Below are 18,989 nucleotides of genomic sequence, written 5' to 3'. Positions count from 1 at the left end.
CATACTGTGCATTGATTCAGCACCTCTATTCACCCTCAGTCTAAATGTTTTGTTTTAGTTCCATTTTCTGTTCATGGCCCACCTCCTGAGAAGCCCACTCTGCTCTGATTGGTCAGCTCTCACAGACCTGAGCTGGCACTGCCCATTGTGTTTCTCACTTTCTAGAATATAGGACCTTTTAGCAGAATAGTGCTACACTTTAGGAAAATGGTTTATTCCCTTATTCGTGAAAAGATGCATACCTCTCCTGTCTGCATGCTAACTATGATGATAGAGAAGAAGTTTGTTGAAGCACAAAGATTACAAATAGGGGGAAGGAGCTAACCCGGCTCATTCAAAAGCAAAATCAGTGTACCAGCCCAAATGTTTATTTCTCAAAATGATGAACCATTACATTGATAAATGGACAATGACACTGAAACTTGATCACACGCATCACAAAAAACAATGACAGTGACACTTTTCAAACAATCACAGAGAGAAAAAAAAATGACAGCATGCTTCATCAGCAACATGTAATCAATATGTAAACATATTTAGCTGTTGAAAGAGGTCCATAAAGGAAGTGGAATGTTGCCAGAGGAACTAATTATAGTACAGCAGTGATTCAAAAGCTCCGGCCTGTATCTCAGAAAACCAGATTTTTCACTTCAGTGGCGTGTGATTGTTTGTGTCTCTCAGCAGTCAGGGCGAAGAATCACAAGAACCTGCTGCGGTTCACCTCACTGAAGGGGAAACTCACAGGCTACACCGGAGCTGAATGTCAAAGTGAGCATTCCTCGCCACCATCCACAGTATAACTGCTGCAGGTCACACTCTGCCAAGGCCGTTTAGGGTGACGTCCGTCGCCTTGTGATGTGTGTGTGACTGCGTGCTCTTACAGATGTGTGTGAAGGCTAATACGCTCCGACAAGCTGATAACATATTTCGTGTCATATCGTTTGGTATCATTAACTAATAAAGATTGATTGCCCTTTGTTCCCCATCAATGAGTGTTTGTACTGTTGCCTTGCCTCCGCGGTGTGTGTGTGTGTGTGTGTGTGTGTCTGAGCGAGAGACAGAAAGAGAGAGAGAGAGAGAGAGAGAGAAAGAGAGAGGGAAATTGGAGTATTTTTGAACTGCTCAGGGCTTTCCTATCCACAGATCAGACCCTGGCTGGACCCAACCTTCTCCCATGATGCTTTGCAGGCGGAAATCTTTGAAATACTCCAGGCGGTGGCTAAGAGACAGAGAGCATCATAATGAAGTGATGAAAAAATTCTCATATATACATATACGTGCCATTACTGAGCCAAGTACAATTAACAGCGTATTAAGTATCACCAGCTTGCTAATACCTTGCTATATCAAGTGCAAGGTGGAGTTTAGCCAGTAATGATTTCAAGTCAATCACACCTGGAGGAAAGTCTCTTGAGTAAAGAAAATAATTCTGATGTCAACAAAATAATCCTCATGATGTCAATAGTGTCAATTTGCAACACAATGCTGCGTTACAAACTGAGGTGTGGAGTTGTTGTGAAAGATGTACGTGTTTAGCAGCAAGGGGAGGTCGAATGAAAGGAGCCATAGTGTTGCAGTGTATGAAATGTGGGACACACTGTTTTTGGAGCTTGATCCAGACTACGGATGTAAAGGTGCAATGTGTAAGGATCAAATACCTATTGAATTCATACATAAAAATAAACAGGGGGCTGCACACAACCAGAGTAACCTACCTGCAGCTTAGCGAGTTAGCTCAGTTAGCTGTGCATCTAGCGGTCGGGACTGGAAAGTGTTGGGGTTCACACTGCCAGCACATGAGGCCTGAGGCTGGACTTGCCTGGAGTTAGCTGGTTAGCATGCTAACTTCAGTAGATAACTTTGCAACACAATATATAGACCTGGTAACATGCCTACTTACTGCGCCTTTGAAGTCAGGGTTGTTTGAACTCTTCTGCTGCTTTAATTTTGACCCCTATTTTATAAGTCTCTCACAGGTCACAACTTATTAAATTGATGGCGATACAATATAGTTTGTTGGCCTACATGAACTCAAACAAAGGTACTCTAAGGAGTCTGCACACTTACAAGTTGGGTCTCTGGCCTTCCACTAAGTCCTCCTTGGGAATGGGGTAGAGAGCCTCATATGTACGCTTCTCTCCTGAGCCATGGATGGCGTAGGAGTTCATCTTGTTGATATTGGGAGGGAAGTACGACCAAGGGAGGAGAGCCTCACCCATCCACCTGTCCCCTTTGATTGTGGCATTAAACACCATGGGGAGTTGTTGCTGGGGAGAAGATTTAAAGACAAAAATTAAAAAATGCTAATAATCAATGCATCTAACTGCCCACTTCAAGAACTCCCTTGATGTCCACCTACCAGGAATGCTTGGCCAACTCCCGACAGCAATAATATCAGGTGCTGTCCGTGTCTGAAATGAAAACACAGTTTGCATGATTGAATCGTATTTGTCTACAAATATACGTTCCAGTGTTACAACAGCTTCGTTCTGTACTTACGGGCAAAACTCCACCTCGAGGTAATTTTCTGTAGTACTATCAAGGAAGAAGGATTCCACAACTGAAGAGGAGAAGAAGACCAATCATTTAATCAAGATAAAACCGTTTGTATTGCGTTAATGAACTGCTTAAAAGGGAGTTATTAGCCTCCTCAGCACCTGTTCAAGGGGAAAAAAGAAATTAATTAAATCATTTAAGTCGTTTATGTGAAGTTACAGTTGAGCAACATCACGTAAAAATACATAAACTTTGAAATAAGATATGAAGATCAGCACACCCGCTAACCTAGCCACATGCTCATTATCTACATAGATTATAATGGGGTTGCCTTCCAATCTAATAAGTAACATTAATGAGGCCAAATATGTGGGGCTCATTAACCGGAAATCGAACTTACTTAAGGTCAATTAGATAGGATTGTTATTACTCAACCTCATCACTGGGTTTAATTGCTGTGTCACCATAATAATGATAATGCAATTACTATTATGGCCCTCATAAACAGAGCTGGTCCCTCATCTCTCAAACCTCACTGGACTACATTCATAATTTTATCTCAGCTTTTAGAGTGGTCTAAAATTGCATCAAAGAGCAATCATGACTGGAATAACAATGATTTATTTAGTACAACTATTGAGGGGTAGGCACAATACAAGCAAGACCTGCGCAACACGATGCAATCCATTACAACCCGCCCATAAATGTGACCTTTGTGAGGTTTATATAGTTCAGTTTGAATCAACACTATGGAGTCTGGATTGTGTCACTGGTATAATTACACGTTGTGGTTTGTAAATTTAATTCAGTCGGAGGAATAGTGAGAGTTTGATGAGAGGATCAATAACACTTGTGTATCTGTCCATTCAATATGAAGCTGAAGCTTAGAGATAGTTAGCTTAGCCTAGCTTAATGATTGGAAAGAGGGCATGATTGTGGATCCCACTGCTTTTCTTGTGGATACCAGACCCACTCTGTGTCCGACTGGCTAACCCTGATATTCTTATCCTAGCTCCCACCAGCTTCCCTCCTTATGCCTAAACCAAAGCATCACAACCATCACAAGGCAACCAATCAGAGGCAGAGGAGGGCAGAAGTTAGAGAGGAAATCAGTGAGGATCCAGCGGAATCCACAAACTTGGAATTTTTACCCTTTGATTGTTAAACAAACAAATTACACACAGAGTAACTTGTAAATTAGTGAGCTTTGGAGCTGACTTCAAAGCTCACTGCTGTAATGAATGGAAATACAGTGAATGAGAGTCATACAGATCTTCTCATCCCACTTGACAAGAAAGCGCATATGCGTGTTCCACAAATTGTTGAACTACTGCTTTAATTAGTGATGCATTCAAAAAACAAGTTATAACTTTTTTTTTGTTAAAGCAACATTATGTAGAATTTGCAATTTGCAGTGTGCAAAAATTACATAATGTTGCTTAAATGTTTGGATGTTTTGTACTAAAATTCGTACATATTGCCCATTTTAATTGAATATTGCCAATGTTCTCGCTACATGTCTAGAGAACCCCTGTGGTGCGGCACCGTACAGCATCGCCTCAGATCCGTCCTTCTCACCCACCTTCATAGTCCCACAGTCCGGGGAAGGGCTGACCCGGGGGTGCCAGAGGAGCCGCGGGGTCATTGAAGAAGGGACCAAACATCTCGATCTTCAGCCCTCCTTGGCCAGGAGAGAAGACGATCCTGATGGGGTCATGATCCACTGGATTGCTATCCCAGGTGTTCTGGATCAAATACTGCATTTGGGTAAGAGGACTGAAAGAAAAATGAAATCAGCATCACAGTCTGCCATGTTTGTTACACAGTACTGCACCAGTCTAAACCGTAAACTTACAGAGAGTCACAGCATAGCAGAATGTGGATTAGTGTCATTAACTGTATCCCTCGAGATGCCCCCATGTTGTCAAAACTCCACAGACTCGCAGGTGAAAATACTCTCGACTGTGCCCAAGCTGGACTTTCCATCCCTTAAAATACTAAATGTTCTGCCTTTTAAGCAGTTTGTTATCATATTGGGTCAGTGTCAAATGCAGTTCTGTTACTCAATAACTTCTAAAGATAATCAAACTGACTTCCTGATATGAGAAAACTTGGAGCTGTTACCTATCAGCCGAACTTACTTGGTGTCCAGGCAGCGGTTTCAGATAAGACCTGATTTCGAAATCTGGTAAACTTGCCAGAGCTGGTGATTTTCCAGGACGATTTTTCTGTTAAGAATAACCAATCTGTCATTTTGGTAACTTAGCAAATCACATGACCAGTTCGACCAGCTATCAAGCATTATTATACCTACACTTACTGGCGGACCAGAGCAGCTCGTCGGGCTAAAAACAAACTATATCCACCAGATATGTTTCACAATAATATTCAAACAGAAACTAAAAGACTGTGTATCTTGAATTGACACATAATATCCGACTGAAACCTCCCGTCATAAAGCGGAACCTTTTCTACTTCCGCTTTGTGAGGACGGAACAACTTCTCTGGTGCATATCTTCATTGCCATTGGTCGTTGTTTGTTTGCTTCAAAACTGACGGCGGAACCGAAGATTAACGTAAACACTCCGCTCTTGTATTGTTGTATTTGGAAATATTACATGTCAAGCAATGCAGTCACCTTTCTCTTAAATCGGTTATGTTGCGAGTTGGACTTTTGCCTATCAAATTAATAGATTTAGTTAGCTAGGTTCGCTAATCTCAGCTGAGATTGATTAGCTGCCTAAGTTAGCTAACGCTAGCTTCACTTGGCAACAAGATGTGCTAGCTAACAGACCTTAAGCAGCTTTCTAATGGCGTTAGCTGAATGTGTATAATTTTCAGAGGTAGTTTCTAAACCCCGGCAGCAAGACGTTGACTCGAAAGCAGTTGACATGACTGAATTAGTGGTTTACTTGTCACATACCTGCTTTTGTTTAAGCGACCGTTAATGTTGAGCTGTGGTCGTTTTGAATGTGACAGCGCACACTCTTCTGCTTTTATCAGGACTGCACCTTCGTCATGGAGGCAGAAGTTGAGTTTTTACGAGATCAAGGTAAGTTTAGGACACCCTAACAGCACGTTGATCAGTCCAAAACCTGCTCAAGTCTTCAAATGCTGAGCAGTTACATTCAGGCTGTAGATTTATAATGAGCCACTGTGAGCGTATGGCATCACTGAGACAGCACCAAACGTAGTTACATGAGACCATCACTTCTCCATCATCACGTTATGATGTCCACTTAAACACACAGTATATTACAAACCATGTCCCATACTTTATTACAATAAATCAAATGAATACCACATTTGATCTGAGTCATCACGAATCTCACTGGGGCTTTTAGGAGACTGCCCCACAGTTCAAAATACATTCGGAACATGAGAGGATTTGGGGATGCCAAATGTTAATTAGGGACAATATTATATATTCTGTAATACTAAAAAGGACTCTTGATAACATACACACAAATGGAACTGCTAATGCATGTCAATGCTTCCTTTCTGTTGTCGAGGTAATTATGTGTTCCTGGGTCAGTTTGTCACCACATTGTAACAGTGATACTCGGTTATAATCGGTTGTGATATGACACGCGATTGGTGGGAATGATCATTATTGCATCACAGTTTCACTGAAAATAACATGATGATGGGGCATGTGTTTGAGGTCTTGAGAAACATTTTTTCGGACATGGCTTGTATTCCAGGACTTGCTATGTGAATATTGAACTGTTATTTCGATAGTATTTCGATTAATTGTGCAGCTCTATTAACGGTGGTGAGAGATCCAAGAAAACCACCACAACTTTTTGGTGAAATGCTTTAAAGTGGGACTTAAATTTCACACTCTCTCATGATTATCATGACTTTGCAGCTCTTTCATCCATCTCATTCATCTTTGCTGACTTTTTGTATAGGTGTCCCTGACTTCCTCTGACTAACTTCCTCTGAAATCTAACTAACTTCTAGCCCAAGTTTTTCACTGCTCTCAGCAAAACTGCTGTAACTTGACTCATGGCTGCCCTGAACAGTGTACCTGCCAACAAACACAGCCAACCATTGCTAGATCTGCCCTTGAATGGCCAGATACTTTATGCTTTATGTATTTGGTGGATGGTACTATTTCAAACTAAGTCCTCATTTGTGAAAATTTGCATTTTCTAAATAGGCCAGTGTGGTGGGGAAACTCTGAATAGTGGAGCTACAGGAGTATGTGTGCTTGACTGCATATGTGTGTGTCTTTTTTCAGTCCACAGGTTAAACTCGGCTCTCAGCCAGTATCAGTATGGGCACCACAGTCAGTCTACATCATCTCAGGTACCATGACATCTAGGGAAAAAGCTTTACACTGTAGAAGATGTAACTCAATGTATGCTTTCTTTATTAAGTAACCTTTTTTTGCATCTGTTTGACTTGGAAATAATTCAACAAGATGCACCATACTTGCATTAGATTTTTTGTTGTTAGATATGAACTAAGAGGGACTTATGTGTATACAAAAGCAAAGGTACGAACAAATGTGAAACAAAGATGTATATCTATTAAAGGAGTCAATCAATGGAATAATCTAGAATTAGAAATCAAACTGTGCAACACACTTAACAGATTCAAAAAGTTATTTGGATTATTAATAAATATAAAACTGAATTATAAATACCACTGTGCTCATAAATTGCTGTATGTAGAATATGCAGGTTTCTGTTTTGTTCTTGTTTGTTTTGTTTTGTTTTTTTGTTTTTGTTTTTTTCCTCCAAAAGATTTTTTAAAATGCTTTTATATTTGTCTATTGTATTTGTCTTTTTTCTTACAAGACCGAAATAAACACACTAAACTAAATAAGAGTATTGAGTAAAATGACCTATGACTGGACACCCCATAATGCCAGCCCTCACCTGCTGTACCTCTTTATTTTCATCAGGTTGAGGAGGCAAGACGGACGGAGTCTCCTGCACCGTGGATCTCTGACAGAAGGTCAGGCGCAATGAAATTCTCTCTTGTATGACAGTCAACACATTATGGGATAAACAATCTTCTGCTGATTCGCATACACCCAGAGTAAATATTTTTTCCTTCTAAGTAACATCATTGTTCACCTGTGTTACAGTATAATGGCTCCTCTGATATCAGAGTATGATCGGCACATGGATGAAATGACCGAGCAGCTGCAGAGATACCAGGTGAAAAAGATATGAATTCAGTTTGTACGGTTAAATCAAATGCTCAACAAAGTATTGAATATCTTGACTTCATCTGTAGTAGTACATTAGATGTACTGTAGATATAAAGTTAAGTAATGGGATGTACAAATTCAAGGCCTTGAAATATGCCAAAGTGAGGCTTAGAGCTGAGAGATCTCTTGATCTGGGTTTCTTTTGATGATACATATTGTTGATGACTTTCTTCAAAGGATACTGATCTTTTAGCATATTTAAGTTGGTTTCTTTTTTAATGTACAAATCCGGACTTAGATTTTATTGCAGTCTGATGTCTTTACTAATTAATAACACACAGTTTTGATCTACTTGTTAAATCAAAAGGCGCAGATGACAGACATCAAAGTGAAGTTGGAAAGGGTTGTCAAGGAGAACGAAAGGTAGGAAAAGTCCACCAGTGACATGTCGAATTGATTGATCGATTGATTGATTGATGTTGAGTGACTTAGATCATAACTCCATGTTCCACCAAATACAAGGTAACAGTGAGTAGTAGTAGAGAAGTAATGTTATTTTAAGTTTTCATTATAGAGGCCTCCTGAGCTTTTAAAAGTGTGCTTCATTGACTGTAATTAAAGTTGCGGTATTTAATTTAAAATCAAAAGCCATCTGCAATTTTATCATTTTCATAAATTACCCCTTCAATATCAATCCCCGCCTTTGCCAGATTGCATGCAGAGCTGAGGGAGTCCGTTGAGAAGCAGCTTCATGCCCTGCCCCTGGCTTCAGGAGCGGAGGGCAGCACAGTGGACGAGGAAGCATTCACCAAAAACCTCCAAGAACAGGTCCAGCTGTCTGAACAGGTCTGTATAATGCCTACAAGTCCACATTTACAGTCGTGTGTTTATGCTCTACATATAATCTGTTGTTCTGTCTCATTAAATTCTTTAAACTAAATGAATTTTCCAGTGGGAATTGCACTTGTTTGCTGTTTTTGGGAGTAAGATGAAGCAAAAGTTCTTTAAAGAAGTTTTGATCTCTGCATTCAGCAGAGATATTTTCATTTGTAATATGACTAATGTGTTATTCTTCTTTAAAAATGTACCTATTTTAAACTGTCATATTTACATGTTATATCTTGTGTTTCTTGTACACACACACACACACACACACACACACACACACACACACACGTATATAAAACAACAAAGACATAATTGTTTATTGCATATCCCTGTCTTAATCATGAAGTTGCAAGCTTTGCCCTCTGTCTTCTGCATCTTTCAATGAACAAAACACCCTTGATTTTTAATTGAGTGGTGAAACACATAAAACTCACAGAAAAACTTGGTATTTGCAGCTGCTGTCAATGCTGTTCTACACTAGGTCAGGCATGCTCAAGTTCTTACCCATGAATACCCAGTATGCTTTACTATATTATGACATAGGCTCGCATGCATCTTTGAACTCTGCTTTCAATTTGATCTCAGCCAGAAAACTGCAAAGCTTTGTGACTGCATCTTACTTGACTGTGATGCTGTCATGCTGGGTTAGGGTTAGACAGACATAAATGTAAACACCTGGTAAAAACTGCTTCTCTGTTAGTTCTTGCTACAGAAGGTGTCTCCAGGAGCACCTTCCATTTTGCCATAATGGTACACGCACCACAGTTTTTGACAAAGTAAAAAAGCCGCTGTCTCAGCAGGTAATGAATACATCTGAGTTTGTATGAATGCATGTGTATGTTATAATGTTTATTTGTTTAGGAGCGGGCGCAGGCCATGGAGCTGTGGCAGACAGCAGCCCAGGAGCTGGACCGCCTCCAGCAGGCCTACCAGAAGACCATCTCAGATGGACAGATCCACAATGCACAGAGACAGCAGCTCAAGGTTCACTTCAGTATTCCCGCATTAATATGCAAAGTCAGTAGGTTTTTAGCCCATTAACAGCACATCAGCCTTTCACCACAAGATGGAGCCAGCATGATGGAACTGAGGTCAATTAGAGCATTTTGGCCTCAGTTAATGCTTATTATAAGCGTGAGGTAATTACAAGCAGTTAACGTTTTATTGAATGCCTCTCTTTTTTTTTTTTCCCCCCCAATCACAGGATCAGCTTGTTCAGTTCCAGCAGCACACACACAAACTTCAACTGGCCAATCAGAGGCTGGAATCGGTAAGTGACGCTTAATTAAAAGCGTGTTAAATTATTGCCTCCTAATTAGCCATGGGATCGAAATGCTGTGCAATTCTCCGGAATTAACCCTGCTCTAATAATTAATCTTGTAACCAAGTGAATCGGTTTCTAAATCACTCTGGTAGTCAGCCACAACTGCCTGGGTTGTATTATAGTGTGTCAGCTCGCTTGGTAATCCTCTTACTACCTTAGCATTTTCTTTTTTCAGAACGCCCAGTCAGTTTGGACTCCAATTGGACAGTAATCTGACTAAGGCGCTACCTCACTTTGAGATTAAGGCCTTCAGCACATTGTGTCTATTTATTCGCATACAAACCCATGCGCTCGGACATACACATGCGCACCTAGTGTTTACTTGGGACACACTACATTGTGTGAGGAGATAGTAACACGATATCCCTCTGATGCATTTTTAATGAGGGCAAGCCTTGGGCTTTCCCCTCTCTGACTTATGATACAAACAGCCTTTTTCATTCTCAAGTGAGACAGTGGTCTTTGTAGCCATGAGTGACTGACAGGGACTCGCAAGCTTGTTCTGAAAGGACACACAAGTTTTGGGCGAAAAGTTGACTTTGGGGTCAAATTTGAGGTTTGTGTATTTGGAGTCATGCCACACAAACGGCAGTCTTGTCTCTCTTGCCACACGCAGACGAACCAGCAGTTCCTGAAGACGATGACGGAGCAGAGCACGGAGATGGAGGAGCTACACTGCCAGCTCAGGTGACTAAATACCTTGGAGATTCAAAATGGCTGCAGCCAGAGGTCTTGCTCTGTGAACTTGCTCTGAAACCTACTATAGCCCTTTTCACGGAGAGACTCTGCATCATGGCAACAACAAAGGCTCATTTTTACGCCGCCTTTTTTGTTCACACTGAACCAAGAAACGGAGGATTAAGATTGCTCCTTTGTGTTATTTCATACAACACGCCAGCGCTGCAGAACTAAAATAAGCGTGATGGTACACATCATGACGTTGTCAAATAGTTTTTTATTTGTAATCTAAACAACTGCCGACTGTTTATAAGCAAATATATGCATTTGTAATGTGTTGTGATTGCGATCCTGACCCACCATGCTGCGTGGAAAGTGATGAAGTTAGGGGGTTTTTTGCGCTCTCGGTCGGGAGAGCTCACAGTCATGAAGATTTTTTGCAATACAAGTTGCCAGAGAGTAACTACAACAACACAATAACTGAAGGACACAAAGATGTGATGAGTTTTAAGGTTTTTTTTGTTCTGAGTCGTGTCACATAAGCACTGCCATTCAGCTGCGGGAGCCGCCTGGCTCTGCTGCCGGGAACAGATGCTGTTTTCCAGGCAGAAATGTGACAGAGTCAGAATTTTCCATGTATGGATGCCATATTTTTTTCCGCATATAAGTTGCCAAAGACACGACCAGTTACCACATAACAGTTGTTTGGTCCTGTAATGTTGCTTTGTTGTTCATTTCTCTTTTATTTGATGAGTGAAGGATCTGTTTAGCTGTCAGACTGTGAACACCATCAGACTGAAACAACACCCCTGTTCCGTGCCTCCGGCTTTTCCATTCACACAGACTGCGTCTCGTCTCTGCTGCGGCTCTGATACTACGTCCAGAGGTGGATCAGAGCTGCAGCGAAACTCCCCGCCCTCTCCACATCTATAACTTTGACACAGACGGCGAGGCAGCATATCGGCACATGATTCCCACACTGAAAGGACAGTGTGAATTGGCCCTATGACACTACATAACATGTAGATACAGGATGCACAATTAGTGTATTGTGACGAAATTCAATCCCATGTTGAAAAGTGGGATGTGTGGGATATTGTGAAATACGTTTGTGATAGATAGAAATTGTGGTAAAGCTTCTACCTTTAATCTACCTTTTATATCCAAGTTTAAGGAATAGTTCCACATTTGGGGAAATTATGTTTATTCCGTGTCTTGCTGAGAGTTAGAGGAGGGTGAGAATGAGAAGATCAGTACCACTCTCCTGTCTGTACAGTAACTACAGCGGCTAAAAACGGCTAGCCTGGCTCAATATAAGAGTAACACAATCTCTGTGTGAACACCTAAAACTCACAAGTTAGCGGAAGTGTAGAATTGATCTTTTGATGTGCTGGTAGATGGATTTTGGTCTTATCGACGAAGCCAGGGTAGCTGCTGCCTGTTTTACAGTCTTCATGCTACACTAAGCTAGCCAGCATCTAGTGCTAGCTAGCGAATATTTGTATTACCAAAACTGTAAAATTATTTCCTTGAAAGGTGCGCTATGTTGTTTTGGGGAAGAACTTTGAATCAGAAGAGAAAGATCTTTATTTACTAATTTTTGGAAAAAATGTTATATTATGCCTAAATAAACAAACTCTATTAATTTTCATGACTTAATACTGAATAAACAAACCGACCCACAATTTCATACTTTTCTGCTTTGTTTATGTACGGCAGAGAGAACAGCTTGTTTATTCAGTTATGGAAAAAATAAATATTCTTGAGTTTGTTTTGTTACCTCGTTATTTTTTTAAGTATTGCAACTCTGAGTTTGAATTTTTCCTCCAAAACTACACAATGCTCTAATAATCTCATAATTGAAGATGGCAGTGTCTATGTTGTTCAGTATGTACTCGCACTATTGTTTAATCTCTCTTGCTGCTGTAGGCAGGCCAAGGCTGAGCTGAGGACGGCCACAGCTAAAGTAGATGAGATGACCAAACTGCTGCAGAATGTCCAGGACCAAATGCAGAGACGGGTGAGAGAAGATAAGAAATGCAACGTATAAAAAATTATATTGCAGAAGAAAAATGGTTTTCCATCTCCTGGGAGTGGGGTAGGCAGAGAACTTGTGTTTTACATCTGTTTGGCTGTAGTGCCCCCATTTTGTCATTATTTGTCATTGTTTTGGACACTTAATAAATCAAATGAGCCAAATCCAGTTAATTAAGATTGAAAGCGGCGTGTGTGTTTGTGTTTTTAGGAGGATGATGTGGCAGAGGCTCAGGGCCGAGAGGACGCAGCAGACAGACGGCTCCAGCAGCTTCAGGCGGCCTTGAGCCAGCTAGAGACCAGGTGAACACACCTTCACCTTTTCACCCTTTTAACATTGCAGTCAGTCAGAGAGATGTATGCAGCATTGTGGAACATTTCCCATGTTTTAGAAATGGGTCTCCAGACATGATCAAACCACATTTTCAGAAAGACATGAAATATGTAGCTCAACAACATTAACCCATATTCAGACAGAGCAGTAGTTGAGCGTCTTGAAGGAGTGGGATTTTCGACTCTTTTTGGAAGTCATAGAATTATACATCAGAATTACAGAGAGCCAAGCAGGAGCAGCAATTTCCTGTCTTCCTCCCTACTGGTGCTCAGTCTTTTTTCCTCCTTTGCCAGACTTAAAGCTGCCTCTCAGGAGGCAGAGGCAGTTCGTAGAGAGCAAACTGTGTGGGAGAGAAAAGTGGGGGAACTCCAGTCGCGTTGCTCCACTCTAGAAGAGGAGAAGTATGAGGCCCTGGCCAAAGTGAGAGAGAGTGTTCAAGTGGCCGAGGAGGCTGCACTGCAGAAAGATCAGGTGACCCTGTCTTCCTTTATTTCTGTGTCCCCCCCCCCCCAGTTTTTTTTTTCTCACTGGTGGAGTCTTCTCCTCAATCTATTGAGCTGTATTATCCTCCTGACAAGTGTCCCTTCATCCCTCTGCCCACTGAAATGTGTGTCTGTCCGAACCCTCTCCCTTCAGGCCCTGTTAAGAGAGAAACAGAAGGCAGAAGAGCTGGAGAAGACAAAGGAGGCCATCAAACAGTTAATCCAGGATGCTGCAGTCCGCACAAGAAAAGAGGTGAATGGCTCACTGAGCAGGAACTGTTTCTGTTTCAGTTTCTGCAGAAATTGGTACAGCATTGAAACTCTACAAAATATCTACAAAACATCTTAGAATCACAGCTTATTCTGCTAAATGCCCTCCATGTGATTTGCTCTGTGTGACTAAAATCTGCTTTTGACTTACTGAATGTATCACACCATTACTTGGTAAGCACTGGATGATCTCCAGATAATTGGTGCCAGCTCTGTATACTTAAATTCTCAAAGAAATTGATATCTGTAAAAACTAAGCGAACCACAGAATTTTGAGGTTTATAATTAGCCTCACACGGTAGGGCAACCTCCAACTTTACTGATGTACTTAGCCAAAAGCAAAGCACTGCCCTTTCCCCCCGCCTAACCTCAGTCGGGCACATGGTGATTAATGCTCAATTAATGGGTCGTCTTCATCAAGTCCTTCAACTGTTTAATCCCGTTAATGACGCTAAGTACGACCGCACTGCTGGCTGTCATCTTAGTCTCTGGTTGGCCTTCAACAAATGATGGTATTTTACAGAGTAACTGTTGATTTGTGAGACTTTCTGTAAATTATGGGCCTTCCTCTGCCTTTGACTTTTTACCTTCCAGGTAATTTTCTCATGGATGTCAGAGGTTGACGTAAAATGCTGCAGACAAAGTGAAGCAGTTTTTTCACCCTAATCATCTCTCTCTCTCTCTCTCTCTCTCTCTCTCTCTCTCTCTCTCTCTCTCGCGCGCGCTCTCGCTCTCGCTCTCGCTCTCGCTCTCTCTCTCTCTGTCTCTCTCTCTCTCTCTCCCTCCCTCCCTCCCTCCCTCCCTCCCCCTCATCTTCACTTAAAGCCATTCAGTGTTGAGATAAGTACGTGTAATGAAGAATTAATCCCAAAACTGCGTACATTGGCAATCAGACCTCAGACTTACCTCAGGACTTAAAGGATAAGTTAGCCCCAAAATTAAAATCCAGTCATTATCTCCTCACCTACCTCGCCGATGGAAATATTTCTGGACCTTCAAAGCAAAACGATTGCTGAGTGCTTGCAAGGAAACATGCATGCTAACGGTGAACATTTAAAGTTCTTCCAAAAGTCGTATCTGCAGATGTTTTATGAGAAAGGAAACATGTGCATGAGAACAGACAAAATGAGGCCCACTCTTATCAACACTGCACCATAGCGCTACTCTTGGTCAAAAACTCCTGGACAAGCAGGGTACTTGCTTGCTTACTTAAAGTAATTAATTTAATTACTGTACTGCCCAGATCCCAGTAGTCATTGCCCATTTTGCAACTGTATGACTTCTTATTCCCATAGGTGGATAATGTGCGCAAGCAGTGCAACGTTCAAATCCACCGCATGGCTGAAGAGCTGTCTGCGCTGCAGCTGGTAAGAACCTGACCCATTAAAGAAAAAAAACACTTTAACCATTACACTAAATCCCTCCTTTGTTCCGTCTCTGTCTACTCGCATGTTTTCGCTCTTTCTGAAACTGTTCTCTCCTTCCACCTTTCTCCAGGAGTGTGCAGATAAAGAGTCTCAGATTGAAAGGTCTCGGCGGGAGAGAAAAGCCGTAGAGGAGGAGCTGGAGAAGGTATCTGTGAAAAGATCAGTGAAACTGCAAGAAAGAAGCTGCTAAAGCTAGCTCCAGAGTTCTGATAGTGTTTGGTTACATGGTTGTATAAATGAGCTGAGGCAACGATTGTTTCAATGCTGCCTGTGGTGTTTTTGTTTGAGGTGTATAAGGAGGGCAGGGCAGAGCCAGAGTTCAGGAAGATTGATGCTCTTCACCAGAGGTGTCTGGATGCAGAGAGGATGAAGGACGACATGGGCCTCACTTTGCAGAGCACCCAGAACAAACTGAAAAAGATGGAGATGGAGTAAGTGTAATTTAGCATTGTAGGATTACTCTTGGGCAGGAAATTGAGCTCTCTACTTTTATTCCTTTCCTCCTCCCATCATGTTCATTTACTGCCAATAAATCATGATTGTGTAAAAATAACAATTTGTCCTTTTCTTCTACTCTCTGACCCCTTCGTTTCCATGTATAGCTACAGTGAGGAGCTGTCACGGTGCCAGGACGAGGTGCGGCGGCTGCAGAGCTCTCTGGCTTCAGCCCGGGACGACTGTGTCGGCGTCAGCGACGAGCGGCTCCAGCTGCAGCAGGAGAACCTGCAGCTTCGCAGGGAGATGGATGAGCTGCGCAAAGCCACACTGCTGGCCCAAAAGAATGCCAAACAACAGGTAACTGAATGATCAACAGAAAAGGAAGGAAATTGAGGAAGAGATGCTCTCTATAAGATCTGCCAGAAAAGGCACTTGACTCTGTAGGGCAGGAAGTTAAACTATTTAAGGCCAGAGTGCAGGGCCATAAAAATGATGAACAGGTAGGGTGGAAGAAAAGGGAAGACAGGACAGAATCTTCCTGGATACTGCTGTATTTTATTAAAACATTACCAGCAGCTACTTTTGTATCTCTTTCCCAACACTGTATTGTACTGTACAGTCTGTTGGTGTCTGTCTAGATAAAAATAAAACACCAATTCCATCAATGTACAGACTCAGAGTATGTGTCATGTGGTGGAGTATTTGAGTTCACGTTTTCCAATGATGGTACATACACTAATAAGACCAAATGACTGTGTCCGAGTCATCGTTTCCAAAAAAATCTCTGCCCGTCCAGAGTTGTGTTGTGTTCCAGGTGTTTTCCAAATGCAGAATTTTTAGCAACCAAAATGTACTGAAAAAGCTATGTTTAAAGAATTTGTTTTTCCCCCCCGGCTCAGTTGTAGTGCTCATGATGAGTAAATTAACCTTCATGTGTAAAATCTGTGGAGCGCCTCTTTATGAAGTGTGGGAGAAAACATGAAAGCAGTGGGGGAAAAAGGAATTTACTTAGCCTGCTGATCTGAAATGTTTGCCAAACAACCACTTGGATTAACAATTTGGAAAGCTTTCACTGAAATAAATATTGTACATTTGTATAAAAGGGGATGGGGTACTTGGCAGAAATAAAAACCAAAGACAAAGAATAAAATACATGCTCATCTTGCTTACATAAAGCGATACAATTATTAAATTATGACATTTTTTGCATCCATGTCAGTTAGTTTTGACAAGTAAGGGTATTTAAATCTTCAACTGTTGAAATTAACTTGGGACCAGCAGGTGACGTCATGTACCCAACCCCTCCCTCTGCTGCCTCCACCTCCCCCAGGTGTCACAGATGGAGCAGGAGTACAGCCTGAAGGAGCAGGGACTGAGCGCACAGGTGCGGGAGCTGGAAGAATGTATGCGTAGCTCCAGTGCTGAAATGACGAGCCTCGTTACAGCGCAGCAGAAAAGAACCCAGCGCTGGAAAGAAGAGGCCAAGAACCTGATTCAGTCCTTCGAGACTAAAATCACAGGCATAAAGTAAGAACCGGCTGACGTAGATTTAAAAATTACTGAAGAAAGGAAAAAAGGAAATATTCTCTGAGAAATGTGCCTCGGGATCAAAAGTTGGCCATTTTAAAAAATGATAGGAGACATGAATATGAAATTTGCCTACATTAAAAACATCTGCCACTGTGACTTCACTGGGTATTTTCCTTGTGTAGATAAATGTGAAGTAATGTGCTCAGAAGAGCAAGCCGGCTGAGCAAACATTTTCTGTAACTGACAGACTGCTAAAACAACACTGTTCTGATCCCAGTGTGATCCACTTTAAAATAAGATGAGATACATCAATTAATATTTGATACCATTCTCTTAAGTCCAATACAAACATAGTTTTTATGAAAAAAAAAAAAAACTCCTTGTGATACTTCTGATACCGCCCAAGGACTGATGTTTTTATTGCATCAGTTTTATCACAAACACTGGATTTAAGCGGAGCAACAGCAAAAGTGCAGCACCAAAGATTTCGATAACATTTGAAACAAGAATTGACTTGCCACTTTAAGTTTTGTTTTGCCCTCAGCGACAGCTGTACTACGCTGAGATGTCTTGGAAATATTGAACACGAATCCCTTGAAGATGGGGCTTTCTAAATGTTTTTGTCTGTATGAGGAATGCTTTATTTTTATGTCTGTTCCAGAGCAGAGCTGAATCGACAGAAGCAGCGCTCGCACGAGCTGGAGATGCAGCTTGAAACGGACCATAATACCGTTGCCGAGGTTCGCACAAACACATAATCACGCACACAACCTTGCACTTTGATTTCCAGATTTCCAGAGTTAAAGAGGTATGGCAAAGAGCAATTCTTAAACGATTCTGGAGACGATTGTCCACTGTAAGACACTGATTTCTACCTGAGTGAAAGAGTTGCCCTTTGCTGTTCAGGTCTGATCAGCTGCTGTTAGCCTCCGCAAATGTCAAGCCTCCTTTGTACCAGTGTGACCTGACAAGCAGCTACAAAAAGACAAGAAGCAGGAGGCATTTTAAGAGACAACTGCAACATCAGCAACATGCAGCATGACAAAGACAACTGGGAAATGTATAACTTGATGCAGTCTCTGTCGTGTTGACGTCATCAGAAGATGCCTATCTTACATTTACAGCATAAATTTGAGATAAGCGGTGAAAAAATAGGGATGCGTGTGATGGGCGCAGTTTAGGTTCTGAGAATCTGGAATGAAATGAAACGAGTTGTGTTTGTTCTGTCCCAAAGGAGAGAATTTGCTCACGATTTCTGCACATTTATATTTGCAGAGCCCACGTCTTGTCACAACAGTATGTCTGTGGTAAAGCATAGTGATAATTGTGACCATAATTTTGACTCCATGTAACCAACTGAAATGTTTATGCGTGTTTGTGCAGTACGAGAGGCAGCTCGCAGAGTATCAAGAGAAGACGAGTCGTCTCCAGAGACGACTGACACAAGCTGAACAAAGGGCAACCACTGCCACGCAACAGGTATGTGTGATTACATTATGTATTTTGTGCAGATATGTGGTGACATTGACATGGTGTGAGGGATTTATCCGACTTGAATGCTGTTATTTATCTCTTGTGCTGTTTTTTTTCTTTTCTTTGCTTACAGCTGACTATGTTGGCATCACAGCGAAGGAAAACAGCCATGGTTGATCAAGAGACTGCATAACTGTCGCTGTGTTGTAGGAAAAATAATGTAGCATGTGTGTGACGAACATGTTGCTCTGGGCCAAAATATTGATACCTCAACAATGTCAGTGCTTTGGTCATTCACTGAAAAACATGTTCCAATTTTCTACACTATTGTACCAAATGTTTTCTGTTGAATTGTATTTATAAGGATGAATGAGATATTTTGCTCAGAATGATACATAAACTTTCAAACACCTTCAAAATACATCGGTGTTTTCATTGTGTGTATGTG

At 41.5% G+C, this 18,989-nt stretch overlaps 2 protein-coding genes across 7 annotated transcripts; one reads left to right on the top strand and one right to left on the bottom strand.

Moving 5' to 3' along the window:
• Positions 1-346: 346 nt before the first annotated feature.
• c1h4orf33 (chromosome 1 C4orf33 homolog) lies at positions 347-5,663 on the bottom strand. Of its 6 annotated transcripts, none has more exons than XM_030417977.1 (7): positions 5,420-5,663; positions 4,638-4,724; positions 4,079-4,272; positions 2,500-2,560; positions 2,360-2,411; positions 2,068-2,267; positions 347-1,219 (listed from the first exon to the last, which is right to left on the bottom strand). In XM_030417977.1, the coding sequence occupies exons 3-7, from the start codon at positions 4,257-4,259 to the stop codon at positions 1,123-1,125; spliced, it is 591 nt and encodes a 196-aa protein (XP_030273837.1). In that variant the 5' UTR covers positions 4,260-4,272; positions 4,638-4,724; positions 5,420-5,663; the 3' UTR covers positions 347-1,122. The 6 variants fall into 6 exon arrangements, with proteins under 6 accessions (XP_030273837.1, XP_030273811.1, XP_030273828.1 ...); XM_030417951.1 differs by lacking the exon at positions 5,420-5,663 and adding an exon at positions 4,811-4,977; XM_030417968.1 differs by lacking the exon at positions 5,420-5,663 and adding an exon at positions 4,817-4,975.
• On the top strand, positions 4,972-18,962 carry sclt1 (sodium channel and clathrin linker 1). The gene is made up of 22 exons (XM_030417932.1): positions 4,972-5,072; positions 5,500-5,548; positions 6,743-6,810; positions 7,412-7,464; positions 7,598-7,670; positions 8,031-8,086; positions 8,374-8,509; positions 9,413-9,535; positions 9,756-9,821; positions 10,492-10,562; positions 12,483-12,573; positions 12,799-12,890; positions 13,215-13,392; positions 13,558-13,656; positions 14,969-15,040; positions 15,171-15,245; positions 15,389-15,531; positions 15,703-15,895; positions 16,869-17,065; positions 17,730-17,808; positions 18,452-18,547; positions 18,675-18,962. Exons 2-22 carry the CDS (start codon positions 5,515-5,517, stop codon positions 18,732-18,734), a joined length of 2,055 nt encoding a protein of 684 aa, XP_030273792.1. The 5' UTR covers positions 4,972-5,072; positions 5,500-5,514; the 3' UTR covers positions 18,735-18,962.
• Positions 18,963-18,989: the final 27 nt, after the last annotated feature.

Source organism: Sparus aurata, chromosome 1 (assembly GCF_900880675.1).
Source record: "Sparus aurata chromosome 1, fSpaAur1.1, whole genome shotgun sequence".
In the NCBI taxonomy this organism is placed as follows: Eukaryota; Metazoa; Chordata; class Actinopteri; order Spariformes; family Sparidae; genus Sparus; species Sparus aurata.
Note: the sequence above shows the minus strand (reverse complement) of the source record. Positions and strands in the feature narration are given on the sequence as shown.